Source organism: Calypte anna, chromosome 1 (genome assembly GCF_003957555.1).
Source record: "Calypte anna isolate BGI_N300 chromosome 1, bCalAnn1_v1.p, whole genome shotgun sequence".
NCBI lineage: Eukaryota > Metazoa > Chordata > Aves > Apodiformes > Trochilidae > Calypte > Calypte anna.
The window spans coordinates 555,099-582,452 of NC_044244.1; the positions used below are offsets into that span (position 1 = coordinate 555,099).

Below are 27,354 nucleotides of genomic sequence, written 5' to 3' on the forward strand. Positions count from 1 at the left end.
AGAAGTTATTTATAACCACCTTGTGGGGGTGATGTCACTGCTGGAAACCGGTCTTTAATCTCCGGGGTGACAGATTTTATCTCTCCCAGGTCCCTTCCCATCCCTTCCTTGCTATTTCCAGTGACAATTCATCCCTCTGCTCACTGTCCTCAAGTCCTGCAATGAAACCTGGGGAGCACATTCCAAACTGCTGTGGGACTGGGACATGTGAAGCCTGGTGACAACCCTGGGAAGCTGAAGGTCTTGCTTTGCTAATTTCAGGAAATTTGAGATGGAAAGAAGGAGCTCTGCCATGGTCTGTGTTATTACAGCTGCAGATTTTTCCAGAGATATCAAAATGAGGGTTCTGCTCCTAAAATTAGGCTGGCCAGAGCTACAAAAACTGAGCTGCATGCTAAAATCCCTCCTCACTCCTTACCCAGAGCATTCCCAAGGTGCCCTGTGGATTAAGAACATGGAAATAATCCATTACTCACAGAAACAGTAGTCCTCTCTCCAGTAATCCCAAATTAGTTACTTTAGAGCCAATTAACTTGGATCATCCAGGAGATGAGATGCTGATGGAGCCCACTGCTCTGTCACAGGTTGAGCTGGAGATGATGAGAAAAGAAACTTTTCTACCCAAAGATTTGGGGAGTTTCTGAGGGACGTGGGTTGTTGAGAGGCTCTGTGGAAATGGTGAAGGTGTGAAGGCTCCTGGTGGTGGTTTCCTGGGGCCAAGGGCTGGTGCTGCTTCCTGTGCTGTAGCTGTTCAGCCTCACAAGCTGACACACTCTGGGAGAATTAACATTTTCTGTTTCCTTCTGGATATTGAGGAAGTCACAGAATCATTAAGGTTGGAAAAGACCTGTTGGAAAAGTCCACCTGTGGTCCATCTTCCACAACCACTGAACCATCTCCTGGAGCACCACATCTGAACACTTCTAGAATACCTCCAGGGGTGGTGACTCCATCACCTTCCTGGGCAGCTCATTCCAATGCCTCACCACTCTTTCAGTAAAAAAAAATTATTCTTAATATCCAACTTAATCCATCTCTGGCACCCATTGCACACCTGGTATACTGGATCTAGTTTGTGGCTCCCCAGTTCAGGAGAGACAGGGAGGATCTCCAGGACTGGGGGATCTCCAGAGATCCCTTCCCACCCCTGACATTCTGTGGTTCTCTGATTTCCTCTCATCCTGTCTCTCATCACTTGGAAGAAGAGATCAACGTGGATGCAGAGTCCCAACTCACAAGATCCATAGGATGTTATTTTCCTGAAACAGATCCTCCAGAAAGCCCCAGAGAAAAGTTTTATCTTCTGACAAAAAGCAAGAACAATTCAAAAGGTAAATACCAGCTTTTCCAGTCATTAAAAAAATAAATAAACCAGTTTAGAGAATTTCTGGGACCTGATGAGAGAGCAGGAGGTGATGCAGAACATAAATGGAGAGGGCAGAGAGGAGAAATGAGGCAACAGGAGCACAAGGAGATGATTTGGTGGTTCAGGAGATGTAGGACTGAGGGTTGGTCCTGATGATCTTGAAGGTCCTTTCACATCATGATGATTCTATGATTTTATGAAGGAAAGCTCAGTCCAGTCTGGGCTGTTTCCAAACTGCTGCTCTGTATCATAGCTGTAGGAACCTCTTTTTAGACAAGGACAACAACAGAGGGTCTGGAGTTTCTCTGATCATCTGTGTGTCCTCAGAGGAGGCCCTGGAGCTGCTGGGAGGGCTGGAGCAGCTCTGCTCTGGAGCCAGGCTGAGAGAGTTGGGGGTGTTGAGGCTGGAGAAGAGAAGGCTGCAATGGGGAGACCTTAGAGCACTTTCCAGTGCCTGAAGGGGCTCCAGGAAAGCTGGGGAGGGACTTGGGACAAGGGCCTGGAGGGATGGGACCCTGCGAGGGGGAAGGGTTTCCAGCTGCAAGAGGGGAGATGGAGAGGAGATCTTGGGCAGGCACGGAGGGAGGGAGGGAGGGAGAACTTGTTTGGGGTGAGGGTGCTGAGCTTTAGAACCAGGTTGCCCAGGAAAAGAGTCTCTGCCCCATCCCTGGCAGTGTTCAAAGCCAGGTTGGATGGGGCTTGGAGCAATCTGGGAGGGAGGTGTCCCTGCCCATGGCAGGGGGGTTGGAATGAGCTGAGCTTTCAGTTCTCTTCCAAGCCAACCCATCCCAGGATTCTATTTCTTGGGGAGGGAGGGAGAAATCCTTTGGGGTGAGGGTGCTGAGCCCCTGGGTGCCCAGGTTTTCCAAGGAAGTTGTGGCTGCCCCATCCCTGGCAGTGTCTCAGGTCAGGCTGGTTAGGGGTTGGAATTGGATGATTTTTAAGGTCCCTCCAACCTAAACCATTCTGGGATTCTATGACTTTATGGAAAAGGATTGACTCCACCTAAATTTGATGGATTTTGAGGCTTTTTCTAGTTGGCTGCAGGGCTTGTATCCACTGTGCCCCTCTGTCAGTGACAGCACAAGCAAACTGTCCTTGGATGACTGTGGCAGTTTTAAAGCACAAACCAAAGCTGGGGTAGGTGACATTCTCTTAACCTTCCACTTGTTAAGATGTCATCAGAGTGTTTGTGATTCCCTGGGTGCTGCTGCATCCTTTTAGGACTCTAATGACCCAGGTTAGTGAGCTGGGGCCCTGCAGCACTCATTGTCCTCACCTGGGGCCACCACCCACACACCCTCCGCCCCTTGGGAGTTGCCCTGGCCATTTGTTTGGGTCTTTGTTGGAGTTGCTGTGGGTGCACAGTGCACTTGGGTTGGAAGCTCTGGGCACCCTAAACCTTCTGTGTGACTGTGGATTTCACTTGAGGATCTGGAGTGGGGTTGTTCCTGGTCAGAGCCACCAGAGCTGCTCTGTTCCTCTCCTTTGGGCCCTGCTGGTTGTGGTGAGCTCTTTATCCCCGTTGTCTTTGCTGTCACCTTTGTCTTCTGGCTTGCTGTTTTTGTTCTCTTCATCCCCAACTTCTTTGTTGTCACCTTTGTCTTCTGGCTTGCTGTTGTTGTGCTCATATAGATCCCAATTTTCTCAGGTGTTTTTAGGCCTTGAGCTGAGCATTTCAGAGTCTGACTTTCATCCCCTGCAGAACTTCCCTCCTAGGTTACTCTGTGGTTCAGGGCTCACCTCCATCCAACCCCTGCAAACCTTGTGGCTACAGGGGGAGGTGACAGTCCTCCAGGTTCCTGTAGCCACATCCGTGGGGATTAGGAGCAGGTAGAAAAGTTGGGGCTGAAATGCAGCTGCTTAAATGCAAGGTCCCTGCTTGAGGCTGGTCAGGGCACTCAGAACTTGTTGGCACGCTTTGGATCCTGTGGGGCCCTGCTGGTTGTGGTGAGCTCTTTATCCCCAACTTATTTGCTGTCACCTTTGTCTTCTGGCTTGCTGGTTTTGTGCTCTTTATCCCCAACTTCTTTGTTGTCACCTTTGTCTTCTGGCTTGCTGTTGTTGTGCTCATATAGATCCCAATTTTCTCAGGTGTTTTTAGGCCTTGAGCTGAGCATTTCAGAGTCTGACTTTCATCCCCTGCAGAACTTCCCTCCTAGGTTACTCTGTGGTTCAGGGCTCACCTCCATACAACCCCTGCAGACCTTGTGGCTACAGTGGGAGGTGACAATCCTCCCGGTTCCTGTAGCCACATCCGTGGGGATTAGGAGCAGGTAGAAAAGTTGGGGCTGAAATGCAGCTGCTTAAATGCAAGGTCCCTGCTTGAGGCTGGTCAGGGCACTCAGAACTTGTTGGCATGCTTTGGATCCTGTGGGGCCCTGCTGGTTGTGGTGAGCTCTTTATCCCCAACTTATTTGCTGTCACCTTTTCTTCTGGCTTGCTGTTGTGCTCATACAGGTCCCAATTTTCTCAGGGGTTTTTAGGTGTTTTGTTTTAGGTGTTTTTGCTTCTTTAGGTGTTTTGAGGCTGGTCAGGGCACTCAGAACTTGTTAGCATGCTTTGGATCCTGGCATCATGTTTGGCAGGATCTCCTGGCAGTCATTAAATCTGCACGGGATGTAGCATGAGTAATGAAACAAGCTGTAATTTTGCCCTCAATTAAGTCCCTCCTTCCTGTTTTTCAAGAGTGAATCCAACCAGAAGTGGTGTAGAGAGTGTCAGTTCTATGTGAAACGTTGAAGTCCATGAGCTACAGTTGGGATTTATCCAGAATTCCCATAGTGCTAGAAGCAGGAAATTCTCATGATGGTTCCTGTCTCTTAGGATAAACTCCTGTGGTTTGATTTGTGTCCCCTCAATTCGAGGGGAGTTGAGATCTGCTGGTTCCTAGTGACTGGGTTAGGTTAGAATCAGAGTCCTAGAACAATTTGGGTTGGAAGTGACCTTTAAAGGTCATCTAATCCAACACAGAGACATCTTCAACTAGATCAGCTTGCTCAGAGTCCCATCCAACCTGACCTGGAGTCTTTCCAGGGATGGGACATCTACTGCCATCTCTCTGTGCTTCCTAGGCCAGTGTCTCACCACCCTCCTAATAAAAATTTCCTCCTTTCTAATTAGTCTCAATCTCCCCTCTTTGAGTTTAAAACCATCACCCAGGCCCTGCTAAACAACAGCTCCTGAGGTGAAACCTCAGAGACCTGAGGACTTGCAGGAACATTCCAGACCTCCCTGCAGAGCACAGGTTTTCCCCAGAATGCCCTCAAGATACACCAATTACAGGATGACTTCATTCCTCTATGATCAAACCAGGCAGCAGCCCTGCCTGAGGCTCTTTTTGTTCCCAAAAACAAGGGGCCTGGCCTTGGAGAAGATTTCCTTGGAATCTGCTGGGAATCCATAACAAGGAACCACTGGCACTGCTGCTGGAAGGTTCCTCAGGGAAGTGCTGATGGATGTTGAGAGTGGGCTGGATGAGATGCTCTGGGTCAGAGGTTTCCTTTCCTCAGTCCCCTGAGGGTGATCCCCCTCTGAACCATCTCCCTTATTTGTTCCCAGGAACCCAGGTATTACAGCAGGCTCAGAACCTGGTTTTTCCTCAGTTACATTTTTAATGGGACAAAGAGAAAAAAAAAAAGTGTTTCCAACTCCAGCTCTACCCATTCCTTCTGGGACAACTGGAGCTGGGTGTTCCCATCACCAAAGGCAAGCAGGATGGTTCCCAAAGCTTGGCCAGGAGAGTGTCCATCACCATTGATCCTTCTGTAGGAATAATGACAACAGCAATATCTGGGCAACTTTATGGAAGGAGACCAAAAAGGAAGTTATTCCATGCAAAGCAAGAGGAAGACAGAGTCCAGCACAACCCGGGAGAGCTACAGGATCAGGGAACAGCCCTGTGGGCACGGCAGAGCTGAGAGAGGAGCAAGGGAGAGTGGATTTAAACTGGAAGAGGGGAGATTTAGATGAGGCATGAGGCAGAAATTCTAAGGATGGTGAGACCCTGACCCAGGTTTCCCAGAGAAGCTGTGGCTGCCCCATCCCTGGAATTTTTAATGTTGGATGGGGCTTGGAGCAACCTGGGCTGGTGGGAGGTGTCCCTGCCCCATGGTAAGGGAGGTGGAACTGGATGAGCTTTGAGCTCCTTTCCAACCCAAACCACTCCATGATTCTACAACCCAGCAGTGGCTGTTCCAACACTTCTTCAAACCTGTGTCTCCTCTTCCAGAGAAGGCCACTTCATCCCAAGAGTGTTTCTAGGAAGGTTGTCCAAGGAGAAGGGTCAAACTCCAGAGCTCCTCTTCAGTCCCTGTTCACCCATGGTGGTTTTTTTTTCCTCCTTATTTTGATGTCAATCCTGCTGCAACCTTCAGTTGCTTGAATCACAGCTGGATCTGTATGAAACCATCCCTGAGTATCCCAACTGAGTATCAGGGAAATAGTAATTCCACTAAAAATAGATATTTAAACTCTCTGGCTGATACCTGGGAGTCTGTAACTTGTCTGCAAGTGCAAATGTACAGCAGGGCCTTGGCTTAGTCCAGCAGGGAAAATGATTGCATTGCAGGCAGGACCTAGAGCCTGTGTGATATCACCAGAGGGTTTATTTCACCCAAGTGAAATTATTTTGAGGAAATAATCACTCAAATGAATTATTTCTGCTTGAGTGAGGTCTTCTCCATAATGAGGAGTGGGTTAGAGCAGGAGAAAAAAACAGGAGTGGACGAGTAGAGCTTGTAACCCCCTTGGGCAGTTAGGATGACATTCAGTTATTCAGTTTGACTCTTTTTTTTTCCTCTGCCTAGAAAAATGTGGAAGGACAGTGAGGAGCTTTTTGGGAAGCTTTGCAATCAGCTCCTCCCTTCGAGGTTTGCACATGTCAGTGGAAAATGTTGTGTTGGAGGTGAAATCCTCCTCCTATCTGCTGCTTGCCTTGAAAGCTGTGATAAATGTGAGAAGAGAGTCACATGGAACACAGATATCTTTTATCTGAGAAAGGATTTATTTCTTACCAAGTCCTGTATAAATTCACCTCTGCTAGGGCTGAGCTGAACTCCGCAGCAAACATGAAGCTGGTTTTGATCTTCAGTGCCCTCCTCGGGGTTTCCTTGTGCCTGGAAACTTTTGTTGGGTGAGTTATGCTTTTCTAGAAGGCTTTTTCTTTGTTGTTGTTGTTGCTTTTCAAAACCCTGACTTTGGAAAATCTGCTTGAGGCACATTCTTTGCTCTTTATGGCTGACCTTGCTTGTGGCTTTGGTGCTCCAGGGTTTGAAGGAACCACTCTCTACTTTGGGTTTAAGTTTCCCAAGGAGAAGTGTCTAGTTGCAGAGTTGAGCTCCTAAATTTATCTTCACCCAAGGCTTTGTTTTTGCTTCAGCTGTACCTAGGAGCAATCTGGAGCCTTGATCTGAAGCTGAATCTTCTCTGCAAAGCTTGGGCATTTAGCTTGACACATCTGATCTGGCACAAAGCAGAGGTGAAAGACCAGAACCTGGTGTCAGATCAGAAAGCTCACCAACTTCCCTTTAAGTTTTGAAGTTTCTGATTTTTCTTCAAGTGCTTAATCCTCTCCAGGGCCTTTCAACACAATTTGAATCCTTATTTCCAACAATTCTGTTCATGTTACATTGCAAAATTGACCTCCTGGTATATTTCCTCACAGTCTTTCTGTGGAAGAACCAGAGGAGGAGAAGATGATAAACATTATAAATACTTCCTGAGATGTAGTAGGCAAAGCACTAAATCCTAGTGAGTTAATCTGCACATTAAGATGTAGAGGCTAAGAAAATTGTACCTAATTTACTAACCCCCTAGGATTTGTGAAGCCTGTTGGAATCATGGATGATTACATGATCATTTGGATCATTTAATCTGGGCTCTGGCATAACCTAGAGTGGATTCTGGTGAATTCCTTCCTCAGCTGTGCCCAGTAGCTGTGGTTGATGAGCCTCATCCCTTCACAGAAGAACCAAGTCCAGAAATAAACCTTGTGGTGATGGCAACTCCAATAATAATAAGTCCTTCATGTGGTGTAAGTGCCTTCAGTGCTGATTTGATTTTGTCCACCATGTGTTTTAACCACCAAATGCCATTTGACCCAGGATCAGAGAATCCACAGCTTCCAGGGATGGGGCAGCCATCTCTGGGCCAGGGTCTCACCACCTTCAGGCTGAAGAATTTTTAATTAAGGTCTAACTCAAATCTCCCTTCTTGCAGCTGGAAACCCTTCCCCCTCATCCCATCCCTCCAGGCCTTTGTCCCAAGTCCCTCCCCAGTTTTCCTGGAGCCCCTTCAGGCACTGGAAGGTGCTCTAAGGTCTCTGCACAACTTTTTAGAATTCCCAGGGTTGGAAGGGACCTCAAAGCTCATCCAGTCCCAACCCCCTGCATGGGCAGGGACACCTCCCACCAGCCCAGGTTGCTCAGAGCCCCTTCCAACCTGACCTGAGACACTGCCAGGGATGGGGCTTCAACCACCTCCCTGGTCAACCTGTTCCAGTCTCTCACCACCCTGATGGTGAAGAACTTTTTCCTAACATCTAACCTGAATCTCCCCTCCTCTAGTTTGAATCCATGCCCCCTGTTCCTATCACTACCTGTGAACCTAGAGAGTCCCTCCTCAGCTCTCTTCTTCCCTTTAAGATACTGGAAGGCCACAATGAGGTCTTCCTTCTCTTCTTCAGCCTGAACACCCCCAACTCTCTCAGCCTGGCCACAGCTTCTGGGGGCAACCTGGGGATCCAGGGGCTCAGCACCCTCACCCCAAAGAATTTCTCCCTCCCTCCCTCCCCAAGAAATAGAATCCTGGAATGGGTTGGCTTGGAAGAGAACTGAAAGCTCAGCTCATTCCAACCCCCCTGCCATGGGCAGGGACACCTCCCTCCCAGCTTGCTCCAAGCCCCATCCAACCTGGCTTTGAAGACTGCCAGGGATGGGGCAGAGACTCTTTTCCTGGGCAACCTGGTTCTAAAGCTCAGCACCCTCACCCCAAACAAGTTCTCCCTCCCTCCCTGCCTGCCCAAGATCTCCTCTCCATCTCCCCTCTTGCAGCTGGAAACCCTTCCCCCTCGCAGGGTCCCATCCCTCCAGGCCCTTGTCCCAAGTCCCTCCCCAGCTTCCCTGGAGCCCCTTCAGGCACTGGAAGGTGCTCTAAGGTCTCCCCATTGCAGCCTTCTCTTCTCCAGCCTCAACACCCCCAACTCTCTCAGCCTGGCTCCAGAGCAGAGCTGCTCCAGCCCTCCCAGCAGCTCCAGGGCCTCCTCTGCACTGGCTCCAACAGCTCCGTGTCCTTCTGCTGCTGGGGACCCCAGAGCTGGACACAGCTTTACCCCAGGGGGGTCTCCCCAGAGGGGGACAATCCCCTCCCTTGACTTTCAGTTGGCCCTGGGAATCCCCTCTGGTTCTGAAAACAGATTCTTCTGTCCTCCAGCTGTTGCATTCCCTTTTTCAGGGATCCTTTTGTCATTTCCTGAACACATTGCTTGGAATGGAGCTGCAGAAATCTCAATTTCACCCCCCCCTGCTCTGTGCAGGGCCTGGAGCTGTTTCCCCGTGTTCCCATCATCTGCCCCAACCAAAAAGATTTTGTGATTTATTTTTTTTTTATTAATTTTTTAATTTTTTTTTGTAACTCCCTTCCAAACAGTTCTAGACCACAATGAATCACCCTGAACAAACCAGGGTTCATCAGCTTCTCCTTGTGGTACCATTTCCTTCTACCTATTTTACCAAGCAGCCTGAAACACTCTTTTTTTGCACCAAAACTATGTTTTTAGTGATCTAAATGCCACACTTAAGAGGCTGCACGTTGTCATCCCTGCCTTGTGCAATGCAGAATCTGGGTTCAGCTCTGAGGTGACCTCCACAACCAGTGGAGTGAGTGACAGTGATTCATTCAACTGGGAGGGTGCAAGCCACCCCCTGATGGCATCAGCTCCCCACAACACAAGGAAGTTTGTCAGATTCTTTACTAAATTGTAGAAAGGTGACACAACTCCCATGTTTAATGGTTTGATTTCTCAGATAACACTCCCCAAGCATTTGATGGTCTGCAGATTCAACCAGAATGGTGTTTTCTGCAAGTTGTTGACAAAATATAACTAAAGAGGTGCAAGGCTGAGCCTTGTGAGCCAGGAAAAACTCCTCCACTTGATATCTTGGTTATGATGAGCTCTTAAAAATTGCCATTAAATAGTCATGGATCTGGTGCCCCTCTGCAGGTTGTTGGTTGAACTGAGGGACACAAAGTCAACTGAATTAAAGGAGGGTTGGACCAGATGGTCCTGGAGGTCTCTTCCAACCTGACATTCCATGAAGAAGTCCATGTGGGCTGGTAGCATGCAGGTAGCCACCCACCAAACTGATGATCTTCATAACAAACTTGTTCAAACCTCATTTTTGAGGCTGTTTCACAACACCCACTGCTTTCTTGCAGGCACCAGGTTCTCCGGATCAAGACCAGAGATGATGATGAGGTTCAGAAGTTACAGTTTTTGGAATCCCAGGAGCACCTTCAGGTATAACATTCCACAGAGAGAACTTTTGGACATTTCTGGGTTGGATTTACCTTGGTAGAACTTTGCATGTGGAAGGCTCATAAATAAATTTATTATCTCAATACTTGGGTGTTTGATCTGCAAGTTGTAATACCAGTTCCAATAAGGAGTGTCTGGATTCTTCTTTCTTCTGACTGCTTTTACAACCATAATTAAACAGATCTGTCCTTAATCTTAGTATCAAAAATCTCATCTTTAAAGGGGAGACACTAATGTTTTGGTACTTGTCTCCCAGAGCTGTGGGAGGAATTTATTAGAGTCTACATTGTATTAAAACCAGGAAACAGACTATAAAATTCCAGCTTATTCCTGTTCTTACTGCCACAGGTGAGTTTCTTTTTCCTTTAAAAATATCAATTTGAATAGCATGGAAATGAAAATTTAGCAAAGCTTTACCAAAGGAGAAATAAAAAGCAATGAGTTTCATAATCCCAAATACTGTAATGTGGAGCTTTTCTTTGGAACTGTTTCTGGTAAAAAAGGAGAATAGTAAAATAATGATCACAGAAGAGCAGAATTTCCTCTTACATGGCTGCAGCTCTGAAGTCAGTGAAAATGCTGACTTCACCTTCCTGAAGATCTTTGGTTTGGGGTTTGTTTTTTTCTTTTTTGGTGAGTTTTTCACATTAACTGATAAGAGGTTGTGGTGAGGCCAAGCTAAAGGATGAGCTTGATGGGGAACAACACATCAGGAATTGTTCAGTTTGGGAGAAAACAGCCATTTCTGAAGCTTTAGTAAAGCTGTTTGCAGAGAGCTTTCCCCAAACCAAATCCTTTTTTTTTTCTCTTTTCAGCTTGATTTCTGGATCAACCCTTCCAGCACTTTTCTCCCTGTGGATGTCAGAGTCCCTGCTAGCAACATCCAAGCAGTCAAATCCTTCCTGGAATCCTATGGGATTGAATACTCCATCCTCATTGAAGATCTGCAGGTAGGCAATGTCATTAGCAGGGATTTAGCCTTCAAATCCTCTGGAAACAGGATTTAAACTCCTAGGGATTCACAATCTGGCCTTGTTGATTGCCTCTTGGACTCTTCTGCCCCAGGAGAACCTCTTATTTTTGTAGTCTGTGGATTAAGTTCTCCAAGACCATCTGTGGATCACTGGGAAACTGGAAGCCACTCTGTAGATGCTATGCAAAACCATATAGAATGGTGACACCAATAAACTCTTAGGTTTTGGGGGGCTCTTCTCATCACCCCAGAGGAATTTCATGTGGTCTTTTGAGCTCAGACATTTGGGAACCACAATGCTTAAGCTCCTCATAATTCAGTAAACTGTGTTAAGAGCAGCTCTGGCCCCTCAGTTCAGGAAGGATATCAAGGTCCTGGAGCAGGTCCAAACTGGGCTGGTGAAGGGACTGGAGCACAGATCCTCTGAGGAGAGGCTGAGGGAGCTGGGGGTGTTGAGGCTGGAGAAGAGGAGGCTCAGGGGAGACCTCATCACTCTCTCCAACTCCCTGAAAGGAGGTTGGAGCCAGGGGGGGTTGGGCTCTTTTCCCAGGCAACTCTCAGCAAGACAAGAGGGCAGGGTGTCAAGTTGTGCCAGGGGAGGTTTAGGTTGGAGATGAGAAAGAATTTCTTTCTGGAGAGGGTGATCAGGCATTGGAATGGGCTGCCCAGGGAAGTAGTGGATTCTCCGTGTCTGGAGCTATTTCCAAAGAGCCTGGATGTGGCACTGAGTGCCATGGGCTGGGAACTGCAGTGGGAGTGGATCAAGGGTTGGACTTGATGATCTCTGAGGTCCCTTCCAACCCAGCCAATTCTATGATTCTATGATAATCTGAAAGAACTACCAGGTGAGAGAAAAGCCACCCCCTTGGGCACTTAGCCAACATTTCTCCATGTTCAGTGATCCCCAAAAAGGCACCTCAAGTAGCATTAACTCAGCAGAAACACTGCTGCTTTTTTTCCACCACCTCCCCCCAAGCTTTTCAGTGTTGTTTGTGTTCAGTGTTTCAAACTTCATGGTCAAACACCTCCCACCAGCCTAGGGTGCTCCAAGCCCCATCCAACCTGACCTGAGACACTGCCAGGGATGGGGCAGCCACAGCTTCTCTGGGTAACCTGTTCCAGGGTCTCACCACCCTGAAATAATTTTTTCCTAATGTCTAAAAGTGTGGAAAAGTGTGTCCAGCAGATCCAGGGAGGTTCTCCTCCTCCTCCTCCTCTGCTCTGCTCTGCCCTGGGGAGACCAGAGCTGGAATCCTGGCTCCAGTTTGGGGCTCCCCAGTTGAGGAGAGACTGGGATCTACTGGAGAAAGGCCAAGGGAGAGGTGGGAGGGTGAGGAAGGGACTTGAGCATCTGTGCTGGGAAGAAAGAGTGAGAGGCCTGGGGGTGTTGAGGCTGGAGAAGAGAAGGCTGAGAGGGGATGTGCTGAATGTCCATCAGTAGCTGAGGGGTGGGGGGCAAGAGGAAGGGGCCAATCTCTTTTTGGGGGTGGGCAGGGAGAGGCCAAGGAAGACTGGGTTGAAGGGAGAAGAGAGGAAGTTGCAGCTCAGCATGAGGAGAAAGTTGTTGAGGGTGAGGCTGAGGGAGCCCTGGCCCAGGCTGCCCAGAGAGGTTGTGGAGTCTCCTTCTCTGGAGCCTTTCCAAACCCCCCTGGCTGTGTTCCTGTGTGGGCTGCCCTGGGGGATCCTGCTGGGGCAGGGGGGTTGCACTGGGGCATCTCCAGAGCTCCCTTCCCACCCCTGACATTCTGTGAAAATAGGAAACAAAACCCAATCAATTCTGTGCTTCAACATTTCAACACAGAAGCTTCGCCCTTTGCGCCCTGGCGCCCTTCGCACCACCCGAGTGCAGTTTTTTCCCAGAATAAAGGGGAATCTGATGTTGTTTTTCTCACACATGAGGATTTAGCCAGTTTTATGAAAAAAAAATAGCGATTGTGTGATGATTTTAGTGATTGAGGTGATGATTTTAAGACCATCAGGATCCTCCCCCCACAGCAGTTTTTATTTCTGAAGTGCCTTCAGGTTTGATTCAGGTCTCGTACACGGTGCGATGCCGAGGAACTCGCCCCAGCATCCCGGATTCCTTGGTCTTTATGATATACAGGAACATGAGCAAGGTGTGGAACATGTTGTTTCTGGCCTGAATCCCCAGGATCCTGCTTTTCCAAACCCCCCTGGATGTGTTTTCAGTGCTGTTTGTGTTCAGTGTTCCAAACTTCATGCTGATCACCTCACCATCGATGTTCTCACTCACTTCACAGATGTGGGTCTGGAACCCAGCAGCCTCGTGGTGTTATTTGAGATAAAATCTTGGTCAGAAGTTTGCAGATTCACCAGGCTTCCTCTCAGTGCTTCTCTGCCTTCTTTTAGGATGTTCTGGATAAAGAAAAGCAAGATATGGTGGAGAGTCAGCAAAGGGAGCGCAGCAGCACCGGCTTCGACTTTGGGACTTACCACACTTTAGATGATGTGAGTACCTCAGGGGTTTTTTCTGGTCTTTTTTTCATGCTGTCTTCAACCAGACATCCTATATTAAGCTCTAAAATGCCTCCCTGGCTTCTTTTGGCATGTTGTTTTGTTTCTAAGTTGACTCATTTTCTGGTCAACACAAGGAGTCAGTGTTTTCCCTCACGTTGAAACAGACAAATATGGGATGTGGCTTCTCAGAAACTCTACTGCAGAGTTCTGTCAAAACCCTTCCTTCTGGCCCTCAAAAGGGATGGAGAAATAAAGGAATTTTTCAACAGGGAAACACAGGAAACCAGTAACCATCAAGCAAAGCAGAGGGTGAGGTATTTTTTGCTGCCAGATGTAATTAAAAGAGGGTTTTGAACTTATTCCTGACTAAGTAGATCTTGATGATGTAGCAGTGCTTCCTTCTGCTTTCACAGAATCATAGAATCACACAATGTCAGGAGGGAAGGGACCTCCAGGATCAGCTGCTCCAACCCTTCTCATGTTATTGTTTATCTGAGATGTCCCAGCACCCATTGAGCTGAGACTTCAAACTTCCCAAAGTGAGGGAATCCAGAAGTTCCCCTGGGAAACCATTCCAGTGTCTGACTGCCCTCAGAGTGAAAAATACTTTGTATTGTTAGGAACAGCACTGACTGTACCACTGTAAGGTGAGATGGAACTTTGGAGAGGTCATAATAATGAAGAGAAAAAGGAGAGAAATGTAAATGTCATCATCATGTCCTAGAGTTGCTCTGGGCAGTGCTATGGATAAAATGTAAAAGTCATCACAACTTTTCCTTTCAGATTTATGCAGAGCTGGATCATCTTGCATCTGAGTACAGTGACATTGTCCAGAAGCTCCAGATTGGGCAATCCTATGAAAAAAGACCTTTGTATGTACTCCAGGTATGACATATATCACAGAATCATGGAATGGTTTGGGTTGGAAGGGACCTCAAAGCTCATCCAGTCCCAACCCCCTGCATGGGCAGGGACACCTCCCACCAGCCCAGGGTGCTCCAAGCCCCATCCAACCTGACCTGAGACACTGCCAGGGAGAGGTAATCAGCCCCCTCCCTAGGCAACTTATTCCAGTATCTTACTACCCTCATTGTGGAGATTTTTTTCCTAAAATCTAACTTAAATCTCCCCCTTTTCAGCTTCAAACCCTCACCCCTTGTCCTGCCACTCCCCTCTCCAGTGAAAAAGATATCCCAGAACATGCATCCACATACTATTGGACTTCCCACCCCTGACATTTGAAGATTCCACACTCAGGTGGTTCAGTGTTGCCTCCTCTTCTGCAGAGCATGGAAATGGTTTCATAGGTTCTGGCTGCACAATTTCTTTTTGTTTTGCCACCTGAGCAAAATGGTGGGGAGTTTGCTAAGGAGCCTTGGGGGTACCAGACCTTTTGGTTCTTGTTTTCCAGCTGCTTGTGTCCTGCTGTGACTTTCTGCAGCACCTGGAAGAAGGATTACCATGATTCACCCCCCTTTTACAGCCCAGTGCCATTTGACTGGGAGCAGAGGACTCAAATTTGCTTCTGTTTCAGCTGGGAAGGATTCAAACCTCATCCTCCCACCTCACCAGACTATGGACTGTTTTCTCCTTCCTAAATCATAGAATCATAGGGTTGGAAGGGACCTTTAGGATCATCCAATTCCAACTCCCTGCATGGGCAGGGACACCTCCCACCAGCCCAGGGTGCTCCAAGTCCCATCCAACCTGACCTGAGACACTGCCAGGGAGGGGTAATCATCCCCCTCCCTAGGCAACTTATTCCAGTATCTTTCTACCCTCATTGTGAAGATTTTTTTCCTTAAATCTCCCCTTTTTCAGCTTCAAACCCTCACCCCTTGTCCTGCCACTCCCCTCTCTTCTGAAAAAGATATCCCAGAACATGCATCCACATACTATTGGACTTATGCATTAGAGATAACAGCCCAATTCAGTCCAAACCATCCCCCTCTGTACTGGATGTTCTGGATTAAAAGGTGTTGGTCAGAATTTTAAAACTTTCTGTTTTGTTTGGCAGTTCAGCACAGGAGGAAGGAACCGTCCTGCCATCTGGCTCGATGCTGGCATCCACTCCCGAGAGTGGGTCACCCAAGCAAGTGCCATCTGGATAGCTAAAAAGGTCACTGGAACAGGGATGGGGTTTTCCTTTGGTTTTTGGGAATGCCTCTGACTAGTGAAAAGCAGCTCACACCTGTGTGTGTTTAGCCAGCTCTGCTAATTCTCCTTCTCTCTTGCTCAAACACAGCTGGCACTGGAGATAACGTGGCCCCTGCTTAGGTGAAGAATTGGAAAGTGTTGTGTGTTGTGAGAGCAGTTTAAGTGGGAGAAATTTGGGTGGATAAGTTGTAGTAGCTCAGGTGAAATTGCTGAGGGCTGCAGGGCTGAGAGTTAGACAAATAAATAAGGGCTTTTTGAAGCTTAGCTTGCTGCTTCAGTCTGTGGACACAGAAACTCTGCTGCTGGCTTCTTTCCATGAAAAAAAAAAAAAATCCCAGCTCTAGGTAAATGAGCTTTTAAATTCTGCTGAGAACAACTATGGCACCAGAGGAGTGCAGCACAGTTGTGTGTTCCCAACCTGGCTGATCCCTCTCAATCCTAGTGCCAGCTTTGGCTTATCCTCCAGGACAGGGAGGAGAGAATTCTGGTGTCCTCTTATGTTTACTTCAGAATAAAATAATAAAAAAAAATAAATCATTGCTCTCTCCAAGCTTCAGGTCTAACAAGGGACAGCCAACAGATAATAAATATTTCTTATGTTCTTGCCCTGGAAGCCAGCACAGGGGGAAAGAAATATGCTGATAATCACCCTCTGCTGTGTTTTCTCTGCTTAGATTGCCTCTGACTATGGGACTGATCCCTCCATCACCTCCCTGCTGAACAAAATGGACATTTTCCTGCTGCCAGTGACAAATCCTGATGGATATGTGTACACTCACACCACAGTGAGTAGGGGGCTGGGTGGCTAAACTGATTTAGGAAGCTGTCACACTCTTCCAAGCCAGTTCCCCCAGGGATCAGTGCTGGGCCCAGTTCTGTTCAATATCTTTATTGATGATTTAGATGAGGGGATTGAGTCCATCATCAGCAAGTTTGCAGATGACACCAAGATGGGGAGAGTGTGGATCAGCTGGAAGGCAGGAGGGCTCTGCAGAGGGACCTGGACAGACTGGAGAGTTGGGCTGATCCCAACGGGATGAGGTTCAACATTCCAAGGGCCGGGTCCTACACTTTGGTCACAACAACCCCATGGGGAGCTCCAGGCTGGGCACAGAGTGGCAGAAAGGGACCTGGGAGTCTGGATTGCCAGGAAGCTGAAGAGGAGCCAGCAGTGTGCCCAGGTGGCCAAGAAGGCCAATGGCATCCTGGGCTGGCTCAGGAAGAGCGTGGCCAGCAGGTCCAGGGAAGGGATTCTGCCCCTGTGCTCAGCTCTGGGGAGGCCACAGCTTGAGTCCTGTGTCCAGTTCTGGGCCCCTCAGCTCAGGAAGGAGATTGAGGTGCTGGAGCAGGTCCAAAGGAGGCAACTGGGCTGGGGAAGGGACTGGAGCACAGATCCTCTGAGGAGAGGCTGAGGGAGCTGGGGGTGTTGAGGCTGGAGAAGAGGAGGCTCAGGGGAGACCTCATCACTCTCTGCAACTCCCTGAAAGGAGGTTGGAGCCAGGGGGGGGTTGGGCTCTGCTCCCAGGCAACTCTCAGCAAGACAAGAGGGCAGGGTCTCAAGTTGTGCCAGGGGAGGTTTAGGTTGGAGATGAGAAAGAATTTCTTTCTGGAGAGGGTGATCAGGCATTGGAATGGGCTGCCCAGGGAAGTAGTGGATTCTCCGTGTCTGGAGCTATTTCCAAAGAGCCTGGATGTGGCACTGAGTGCCATGGGCTGGGAACTGCAGTGGGAGTGGATCAAGGGTTGGACTTGATGATCTCTGAGGTCCCTTCCAGCCCAGCCAATTCTATGATTCTATGAACAAGAAATGGGGAAGGAGGTTCTGGAAGTCCATTTCATCATGCTTGGAAGAAGCAGTTACAAAAGATTCAGGCAGCTGATGACACTAATTACTTGTCCACCCATCTTCACCCTTTGTAAATTCATCAGACCTTTAATTTTGGGTCCATTGGGCCATCTTGGCTCAGCTCATCTCAAGTAATCCAAGTCTCAGGCCTAGGGTGGATTCCTTAGAATTTTCCTAAGGAAATTTTTCTCAGGAAATTCTACAGAATTAATTCTAAGGAATTCCTGGCTTAAGGCAAGGGTTTCTGGGGAGAAGTTTAAAGGCAAGGACCAAGATTTGCTCCTTTTCAGAACCCCAAAACCTTTGTGTTTGTCTTAGAATCGTATGTGGAGGAAAACCCGCTCCAAGATTCCAGGCAGTGTGTGTGTTGGAGTTGATCCAAACAGGAACTGGGATGCAGGTTTTGGAGGTAGGAATAAAATCTGTGTTTTTTTGTTTATTTGGTTGGTTGGGTTTTGGGGGTTTTTTTGGGGTTTTTTTTTTTGGATTCTGGCTGTCACTAAGAAGAAAGTTCAGTTTCTTGGTCCTGAATCCTGGTACACGGGACCAGCAACTGCTTTAATAGATTAAAAAATAAATGGTCAAACAGGGTGATAGCTCTGTTTGTAAAGGTAGCTTGGGTTTGATTAATTGCTGGTGAGCATCAGATGGAGGAATTAATCCCTAGGAGTAATCCAGGGATATCTCTAAGGATGTCCCTGGAGTACTGATGCTCTGTTGCTGCTGTTTGAGCATTTAACACCACTCTACTCCATCATTCCTCCAGTGTGTCCAGCAGATCCAGGGAGGTTCTCCTCCTCCTCTCTGCTCTGCCCTGGGGAGACCACCCCTGGAATCCTGTCTCCAGTTTGGGGCTCCCCAGTTGAGGAGAGACTGGGATCTACTGGAGAGAGGCCAAGGGAGAGGTGGGAGGGTGAGGAAGGGACTTGAGCATCTGTGCTGAATGAAAGAGTGAGAGGCCTGGGGCTGTTGAGGCTGGAGAAGAGAAGGCTGAGAGGGGATGTGCTGAATGTCCATCAGTAGCTGAGGGGTGGGGGGCAAGAGGAAGGGGCCAATCTCTTTTTGGGGGTGGGCAGGGAGAGGCCAAGGAAGACTGGGTTGAAGGGAGAAGAGAGGAAGTTGCAGCTGAGCATGAGGAGAAAGTTGTTGAGGGTGAGGCTGAGGGAGCCCTGGCCCAGGCTGCCCAGAGAGGTTGTGGAGTCTCCTTCTCTGGAGCCTTTCCAACCCCCCCTGGCTGTGTTCCTGTGTGGGCTGCCCTGGGGGATCCTGCTGGGGCAGGGGGGTTGCACTGGGGCATCTCCAGAGCTCCCTTCCATCCCTGACATTCCATGATTCCATGGCCTTGCCTGTGTTTGAAGATCTGCTCTTTGGAAAGCCTGGCTTTGTCTTGAGCCACGTTGAGCCTTCATGAAGAGCAGCTCCTCCAGGTTTGCCTTTGTCCCCTCTTTGCTCCAACAGGTCCTGGAGCCAGCAGCAACCCCTGCTCTGACTCTTACCGTGGGCCCAGCGCCAACTCCGAGGTGGAAGTTAGATCTGTTGTTGACTTCATTAAGCAGCATGGAAACTTCAAGGCCTTCCTCACCCTCCACAGTTACTCTCAGCTCCTGATGTATCCCTATGGCTACAAATGCACCAGACCTGCAGACTATGCTGAGCTGGTGAGACAGAATGACTTGTGTTGAGCTTCCTCTGTTCTCTCCAGCTGGGTTTCTGCTCTTGAGCATTGAGGTGAAATATCAGGGCTAAAACAGGAGGCTAAACTCTGGTGAGAGTGACCAACAAGATGGTGCCACACCTTCAAAGAGAAACTCCTGGTCCTAAGCAAACATCTGCCATCCCCACCCCTTCTCAGCCCCTCTTTGCTCCTCCATGTTTCCTTCTTCCTGCTTTGGATCTCACCATCTTAATTCCAATGGTGAAGACCTCTGAAGGTCCCTCTGCTGGAAGCAGCCTTTGAGTCAGGGCCAGTTCCAAGGTTGGATTTGTCTGCTTAGGGCCTTGGACAGCTGAGTTTTGCTTTGATATTTCTGAAGACAAATTCCACAGCTTCTTTGAGCCCTTCCCAAAGTTTCCTCACTGCCATGGGGATTTTCTTTTAATACCTGCTACCTAATTCCATTCTCCCCGTGGCAATTTGTTGCCCCTCATCCTGTTTTCCCTACAAGAAGAGCCTGGTTCTGTTTCCTCTACACCCAAACTTTATAGAATGTCAGTTTGGAAAGGACCTCAAGGATCATCTGGTTATGTGGTCAAGGTGAGCACAAAGCTGACCACTGACTGTTGGAAAATCTGTGCCTTTGGAATTTCTAGTATCTTTTACACCTTCTCTTGACAAAAGAGTTGGTGAGGTAAACTGGATGACCAAATATAGAACCTGCTGGGATTTAACTTCCCCTGCAGTGTCACCTCCCCAAAACACCATGGAAGCTGTGAGTGCTGCCACAGGTAGGAGTGGCAATTAAGAAATTGATTGATTAAGGAATTGATTGATAGTTGATAGGAGTGGCAATTAAGAAATTGATTGATTAAGGAATTGATTGATAGTTCACTGAGGAGGGGTGTAAAAGATGAGAGACTTTTGTGAAAGGTTGAGGAGATACCCCTGGGTATGGTTTAGGTTGGCAAAACCTTAATGTTTAGTTTCATTAAACGTGGCTTTTCTCTGATCTTGATCCTCTCCTCTCCAGGATTCCTTGGGAAGAATTGCTGCCAGATCCATCAGATCCCTTCATGGCACAACCTTTACAGTGGGGAGCATCTGCACTACTATCTGTGAGTGTTTTGTTACTCTGAGCTTTTGTGGGGTGTCCCAGGGGAACAATCTTGGTGTGTCCCTGTCTTAAAGTCATTGTCCCCACATGCTGGGCACTGGTGAGGCCACTCCAGATTCTGGAGTCAGTTCTGGACTTCTCATGATAAGAAAGAGATTGAGGGACTGGATTGTGTCCAGAGCAGGGAAATGGAGCTGGGAAAGGATCTGGAGAGTAAGGAGAAGGCCTGGAGAATAAGGAGGAGGTTCTATAGAAGATGGAGAAAGGGCTGGAAAAGATGGAGAAGGAGCTGGAGAAGAAGGAGGAGGTTCTGGAGAAGATGGAGAAGCTCTGGAGAAGTTGTGAGGAACAGCTGAGGACCTAGGGGTGCTGATCCTGGAGCAGAGGAGGCTGAGGGGAGACCTTCTGGCTTTCTGCAACCCCCTGAGAGGAGGTTGGAGCCAGGGGGGGTCGGGCTCTGCTCCCAAGGAACAAGGGATGGGACAAGAGGAACTTTTGGCACAACTCAAGTTGTGCCAGGGGAGGTTTAGGTTGGAGCTGGGGAAGAATTTCTCCCTGGAAAGGGTTAGGGTTAGGGAGAAAGGGTCTGGAGAGCAAGGAGGAGGTTCTATAGAAGATGGAGAAGAGGCTGGAAAAGATGGAGAAGGGTTGGAGAGGAAGGAGGAGGTTCTGGAGAGGATGGAGAAGGTCTGGAGAAGTTGTGAGGAGCAGCTGAGAACCTGGGGGGTGTTGATCCTGGAGCAGAGGAGGCTGAGGGGAGACCTTCTGGCTCTCTGCAAGCCCCTGAGAGGAGGTTGGAGCCAGGGGGGGTCAGGCTCTGCTCCCAAGTAATAAACAACAAGAGGAGGTGGCCTCAAGTTGTGCCAGGGAAGGTTTAGGTTGGAGATTTTGAACAATTTCTTCACTGAGAATGTTGTCAGGGCCTGGCCCAGGCTGCCCAGGGCAGGGCTGGAGTCCCCATCATCCCTGGAGGGGTTTCAAAGCCCTGGAGAGGTTTCAAAGCCCTGGAAACGAGGTGCTGAGGGACATGGGGTGGGGGTGGCCTTGGGCAGTGCTGGGGGAAGGGTTGGACTTGATGATCTTCAAGGTTTTTTTTTTCCAACCAACCCCATTCTGTGACTCCAAGCTCTCCCCCTCTTGGAGGCAGCGACGCTTTTGTGCAGAGTCACCTCCCGCTGCACTCCAGAGCCCAGGGAAAAACTTCTCCCTCACAAATATAAGAAGCAGGACAGAAGAACTCAAGTAAATTTTCTTTTCACCCCTCTGCCTCTTCTCCTTTCCTCTTCCAGACCAAGCCAGTGGAGGCAGCATTGACTGGAGCTACGACTCTGGCATCAAATACTCCTTTGCCTTCGAGCTGCGCGACACCGGGCGCTTCGGTTTCCTCCTGCCAGCCAACCAAATCATCCCAGCTGCAGAGGAGACCTGGCTGGGGCTGAAGAAAATCATGGAGCACGTCCGAGACAACCCCTACTAAAAAGCTGGGCTTGGGAATGAGTTGTCTGGGAGCAGCAGGCTCAGAAATCTTTTTCCCCTTGGTGTGCTTGAGAGAGCTGAAATGTGAAAGCTGAATAAAAACCCTCGCGTGCATTCCTCCTACTGCAATCCCTGTCTGTGTGTGGCAGATGCTTCCTGCTTGCTCACTGCCTCTTTGTGTGCTTGGGAGACCCTTTAGGAGGTTTTAGGATAAAGTTGTGGTCAAGGAGACACTGTAGGAACAGTGACAAGAGGAGGACAGAAGATGTGGCTCTTGAATCATAAAAAACTGGCTGGATGGTGGGGCTGAAAGAGTCGTTGTGAATGGAACCAGTCCCAAGTGGTGTCCCCCAGGGTTCAATACTGGGGCCTCTTTAATCTCTTCATTAATGAGTTGGATGAGGGGATTGAGTGTACCCTCAGTAAATTTGCAGGTGACACCAACCTGGGTGGATCTGCTGGAGGGTAGGGAAGCCTTACAGCAGGACTTAGACAGGTTGGACCAATGGGCCAAGGTTAACTGTGTGAGGTTTAACAAGGCCAAATGCCAGGTCTGGCACCTGGGTCATAACAACCCCATGGAGAGCTACAGACCTGGGAAATAGACCTATGATTCTATGAAAGTGTGGCTGGAGAGCTGGAAGTTTTGTTTTAGGAACTCAGTGGCCAGCAGGAACAGGGAGGTGATCACCCCTCTGTACTCAGCTCTGATGGGGCCACATCTTGAGCACTGTGTTCAGTTCTGGGCACCTCACTACAGGGGGGACAGAGAAGTGTTGGAAGTGTCCAGAGAAGGGCAACAAAGCTCAGGAAGGGCCTGGAGCAGAATTCCTGTGAGGAGCTGAGGGAGCTGGGGGTGTTCAGTCTGGAGAAGAGGAGGTGAGAAGAGACCTTATCGCTCCAACTACCCCAAGGGAGGTTGGAGTGAGGAGGGAAACAGCTTCTTCTCCTTAGTGACCTGTGATAGGAGCAGAGGGAATGGATGGAAGCTGTGCCAGGGGAGGTTTAGGTTGGATGTTAGGAAGTATTTTTTCACTGAGAGGCTTGTCAGGCATTGGAATAGCCCAGGACAGTGGTGGAGTCACCATCCCTGGAGGGATTTAAAAGGCATTTGGACCTGGTCCTGGTTTAGGAGATGATTATGGTGTTGGTCAAAGGAGGATGAGCTTGGGAGGTCTCTTCCAACCCAAACATTCAGTGAGATGTCAGAGTGACCTCTGCTGAGAGGAACTGAGCTGACCTCTTCCCACCCAGAGAAAGAAGAAGTCAGATGAGGGCCTTGCATCAGTGCAGAGCTTGAGGGGAGATTAAATCCGAGAGCAGAAAGGAGCTGGGAAGGGAGGAGATGCTCATCCCCTTGCAAACTGCTTCACCTTCTGTCCTCTGCAGCTCCACCTTGCTTGGTAAATGCAAAATATGTTTGCTCCAGGTGACAGCAGCCCTCAGAGCAGTGTTTTAAACTTCTGCCCTGGTAGCAACCCCCCAGTTCCCAACCTTCTGGTTGTGAAGTCCTGAAACTGCCTCCCAGAGTGGTGAGGAGAGAGGGGGATCTAGAGAATAAATCCTGTGAGGAGAGGCTGAGGGAAATGGGTTTATTCTGGAGACCTTCTCAGTCTCTCTAACCCCCTGAAAGGAGGTTGGGGTGAGGTGGTAATGTAATGTAATTAAGTTAAGTAATGATAGGACTGGAGGAGATGGTCTGAAGTTGCCCCAGGGGAGGTTCAGGTTGGATATTAAGAACAATTTCTTCTCTGAAAGGGTTGTCAGGCCCTGGCCCAGGTTGTCCAGGGTGGAATCCCTATCCCTGGAGGGGCTTCCAAACTGTGGAGATGTTTGTGATGCTGTGGGACATGGGGTGATGGGCATGGTGGGGTTGGGTTGAGAGTTGGAACTGATGATCTCTGAGGTCTTTTCCAACTATGATGATTCTCTGAGTTTGTGGATGGAAAGAGCTGCTGAAGCCCTTGGATAATCATCTAGAAGGTGAAATGCTCCACTCCTGACAGCTGAGGGGCTTTCATGTCCCCTCTGGTAGCATCCCATGGCTCTTTAGAGGGAACAGGGAAGAATTTCCTCCTCTTTTTTGGGTTTTTTTGTGGGGCTTTTTTTTGGTACAAAACAGTTCTGCCCTGCTGCTCTTGTAAACCTGGGGGCTGCAGCACAACTCAGTTCTGGGGAGCAGAATGGGCTCATGTGGAGGGCCTGATGTTAAACATCATCATCCAGGCTGTGAGACTGATTAAGAGGAATTTAATTTCCTTTTTATGAGCTTCAGGGTGCTGCTGGGCCACCCACCAGTGGTGGGAAGGAGGATCTGCTGGTCTAATATCTCCATATATTTATCTCCTGCCCCTTTTCTCCCTCCCAGATTTTCCTGGTGGGCATGGTGCAGGATGGAGGTGGGAGGATCATGGAATCCTGGAATGGTTTGGGTTGGGAAGGACCTCAAAGCTCATCCAGTTCCAAGCCCCATTCCAGAGGCAGGGACACCTCCCACCAGCCCAGGTTACTCCATGCCCCATCCAACCTGACCTCAGACACTTTCAAGGATGAGGCAACCACAGCTTTTAGGGAAAACCTGTTTTCCCACACCCACCAGGGCCAATCCTTGGTCCTTCAAGATCCACCTCCCTCGTTGTGCTTTTCAGAGCTGCCCATTTCGGGGGGATTTAGGAGCAAAAGCAGCTCAGGGCTGTGCATGGGAGCTCTGGAGGCTCAGGGATCAGCAATCCCTGCTGGGATTATCAAATCCAACAGGTTTATCTCCAGGGCTTGTGACCCTCACTCCCCACCCTGAGCAGCTGGGCACTTACACACTCCTCCCTGAGCTTGGGAGAGCAAACAAGGCTGGTGCAGGGGAGTAAAATGTTAGTTCAGACTCCAAGGACACGAGGCCAGGAGCAGGAGGGTTGGGGAGGCAGCTGAGACCTCAGGAAGCACCACGTGGGTTTGGGTTAAGTGGAGCTGTTTTGGAAAAAAAACCCCCTGGTGGGTGGATGGATGGATGGTGCTCCCTGTCCCCTCTGCTCCTGGTTCCAAAATCCTGTCCTCCAGCAGGTGACAGAAACCACGAGGAGGAGCCAGGGCACAGGGTTGGCTTCCCTGGTCCCCACCAGAGCAGGGACCTTGTGGGAGACAGGAAGAAGGAGCCTCAGCTGGGGCTGGAGACCTGGAGCTTCCTTCTGGCTTTGAAGCTTCACCCAAGCACCCAGGGTTTGAAGCCACCTGCTTGACCTTCTTGTAAGGGCATCATGGGCTGATGACAGCTTGTCCTGGTTTGGGCCAGGATAAAGGGGATTTTCTGGCTTGGAGTTTTGCTTTCAGCTCAGTCTCTTGCTGAAATTCACAGCAAGTTTCTCAGGCAGTGGCTGCTGCTGGGACTGATCCCACTCCATGGTTAGAGTTACTGCTGGAGAATGGGCTGCAGAGCCAAGGACACTGCTCAGCTCTGAGCAACATTTGGCCCTCCAAAAGGAGAAAAGGAGTCAAGAGGTCCCACCTGAAACCCTCCTGTGGGGAGGAACAGACAAGAGAAATGACCAGAATTGACCAAACAGAGGATTCCATCCCATACACCTCATCCTCAGGAGAAACTGGAGGGATCCCCAGGCTCAAAGCCCTTCCTGCTTCCCCTTCTTCCCCTCTCCCTCTTTGCTTCAGCATCCTGGGAGGATTCCATCCCTTCCTCTGCCTCTGCTCCTGATCCATCCCAGCCTGAATCTGTGTGTTCCTGCCTCCAGCTCCCAACTGCTCCTGACCCCAGGATTCCAGCCTGGACTTTCCCAGGGCTGCCCTGCAGCCTCAGTGGGGATGGGAGAGTTCTTGGGGGAAAGGGGGGAGGAACCTGGGACCAATTTTCCTGTAGATTTGTATAGATTGAGTCATTTTTCCTATTTCTCATTCCTGTTCCATTCAAGCTGTGTAGTTTAGTTCCCAACCCATCAGTCTCCTTCATTCTCTCTCCCTCCTTTATCAGGGAGGAGAGGGGCATTAACAGAGAGCATCTGTTACTCCATTTAATTGCCAGGCCATTTAATTAGAGACCATCAAAAGGAAGAGGATGAGTCCTGTGATGGGATGGACTGGTTTGGTCTGGAGATGAGACAGCTTTGGGGTGGAGGGACCTAACGAGGACCCTCCCAGCTCTATAAAGAGGTTACTGAGAAAATGGAGCCAAGCTCCTCAACACAAAGCATGAGGGGAGAGAAAAGAGCAGCAGCTGAAATGGGGGAGCCAGGCTGGGCACAGGAAAATGCTTTTCCAGCAGTGGGACACTGCTGGAGGTCCCCAAAACCCAACGTGGAGGGACCTGCTCTGCCCCCCAGAGCTGACTTTGCCACATCCAGAAAGTCAGATCCTGACCTCCTGTGGTCCCATCCCACCTTCACCTCCCCCCCAGGACCAGGAACATCATTGGTTCCACATTGTGAGGCCATCACTGACCCCACAGCCCAGCAAACCCACCTGGTTTTAACAGGAAAACTAAAAGCAACCCAATGGTTAGAAGCTCTCTGCTAAAAAAACCTGCCTGAGATGTTCTCTGCCAGGCTGGGAACCTGACCCAGCATCCTGGAGCATCCTTGACAACATCCTTGACAGGTGGAAGCTCAAAGCCACCACAGATAAGAGCACAACAAAGCCACTGCTGTAACCCTGAGGAACAAAAGCTCTGCTATAACCTGGGGCACAAAGAAACCTCTGTAACCCAACGACCTCCTGAGACAGCAGAACTCAGCAAACTGCTGCTCCAGGAGCTACTGTCCCCCTCCCACTCATTTATCTCCACCAGGGCTATAAGAATAACCCATTCTCTACCCCAAATCCAGCCCCTTTTCCCTCTCTCTGTCTAAAAATGAAACCTCAGACCTTCCCTGGGGACACCAGGTTGTGTGGCCACCCATCAGCTTGGGAGCTGAGATGTCACCCATCATCAGCTGGCTCTGCTCCTGGGGAGGGGTTGGGTGGAACCAGTAAAAAATTCCATGCTGTAGTTTCAAGTTTTGTGTTCATGTAGTTGCAGGTGTGCCTAGAAGCTGAAATAATTAATAATAATTCATAATAAATTAATGCTACTACTACTAACACTATTACTACTAGTAATAATAATAATAATAATAATAATAATAATAATAATAATAATATATTTACCTGCTTGCTTCCCTGCCAGAAATCTCATAGTAACTCACAAGATACACGACCTTTACTAATCATAATTAACCCTGACTTACTAATTAGTAGTAAAGACATGGAAACAACGCTCTGTGTCCTCCAGGGTCCTCCAACCCCATCGCCCCCCACCCCTGGGTTGGGTGGTGACTGTAACTATGACATCTCCTCACGGGTGTCACAGGGGTGTGTGTCCTGCCTGGCCACCACCTCTGGTGGCATCAGGAGCTGAGGAAAATCCTTATCAGATCCTCCCTCCCTTGGCTGCTCTTCCTTTGGCTTTGCCAAATCAACTGAAGCCTCTGAGCTCCTGGGAGCCCCTCCTGGCTCATCCCCTCCTCCCTCCCAGCTCCAGACGTGGCTCTGGAGAGAAAAGGGCCACAAGTGTCCCCAGAGCATTTAAAAAAAGGGGTTTATTTATGTCCTTGGGGTATCAGGAGTGTCCATGCACCATGAAGATCCTCTTGGTCTTCTCCAGCCTGGTGGCAGCCACCTGCAGCAAGCAGCTTTTTGTAGGGTGAGTCATGGGGTGGTGGGGACATGCTGGGTGGGGACCCCTCTTTTGGGGGTCAGTGGGGAAGGTGA

General features: G+C 49.2%; 1 protein-coding gene across 2 annotated transcripts; it reads left to right on the forward strand.

The window, feature by feature from the left end:
* The first annotated feature begins 1,148 nt into the window (after positions 1-1,148).
* CPA2 (carboxypeptidase A2) lies at positions 1,149-21,727 on the forward strand. Of its 2 annotated transcripts, none has more exons than XM_030455786.1 (12): positions 1,149-1,331; positions 6,411-6,500; positions 9,803-9,884; positions 10,718-10,852; positions 13,246-13,344; positions 14,137-14,238; positions 15,371-15,472; positions 16,185-16,295; positions 17,675-17,765; positions 18,815-19,014; positions 20,044-20,128; positions 21,417-21,727. In XM_030455786.1, exons 2-12 carry the CDS (start codon positions 6,436-6,438, stop codon positions 21,602-21,604), a joined length of 1,260 nt encoding a protein of 419 aa, XP_030311646.1. In that variant the 5' UTR covers positions 1,149-1,331; positions 6,411-6,435; the 3' UTR covers positions 21,605-21,727. The 2 variants fall into 2 exon arrangements, with proteins under 2 accessions (XP_030311646.1, XP_030311640.1); XM_030455780.1 differs by lacking the exon at positions 1,149-1,331 and adding an exon at positions 2,367-2,506.
* Positions 21,728-27,354: the final 5,627 nt, after the last annotated feature.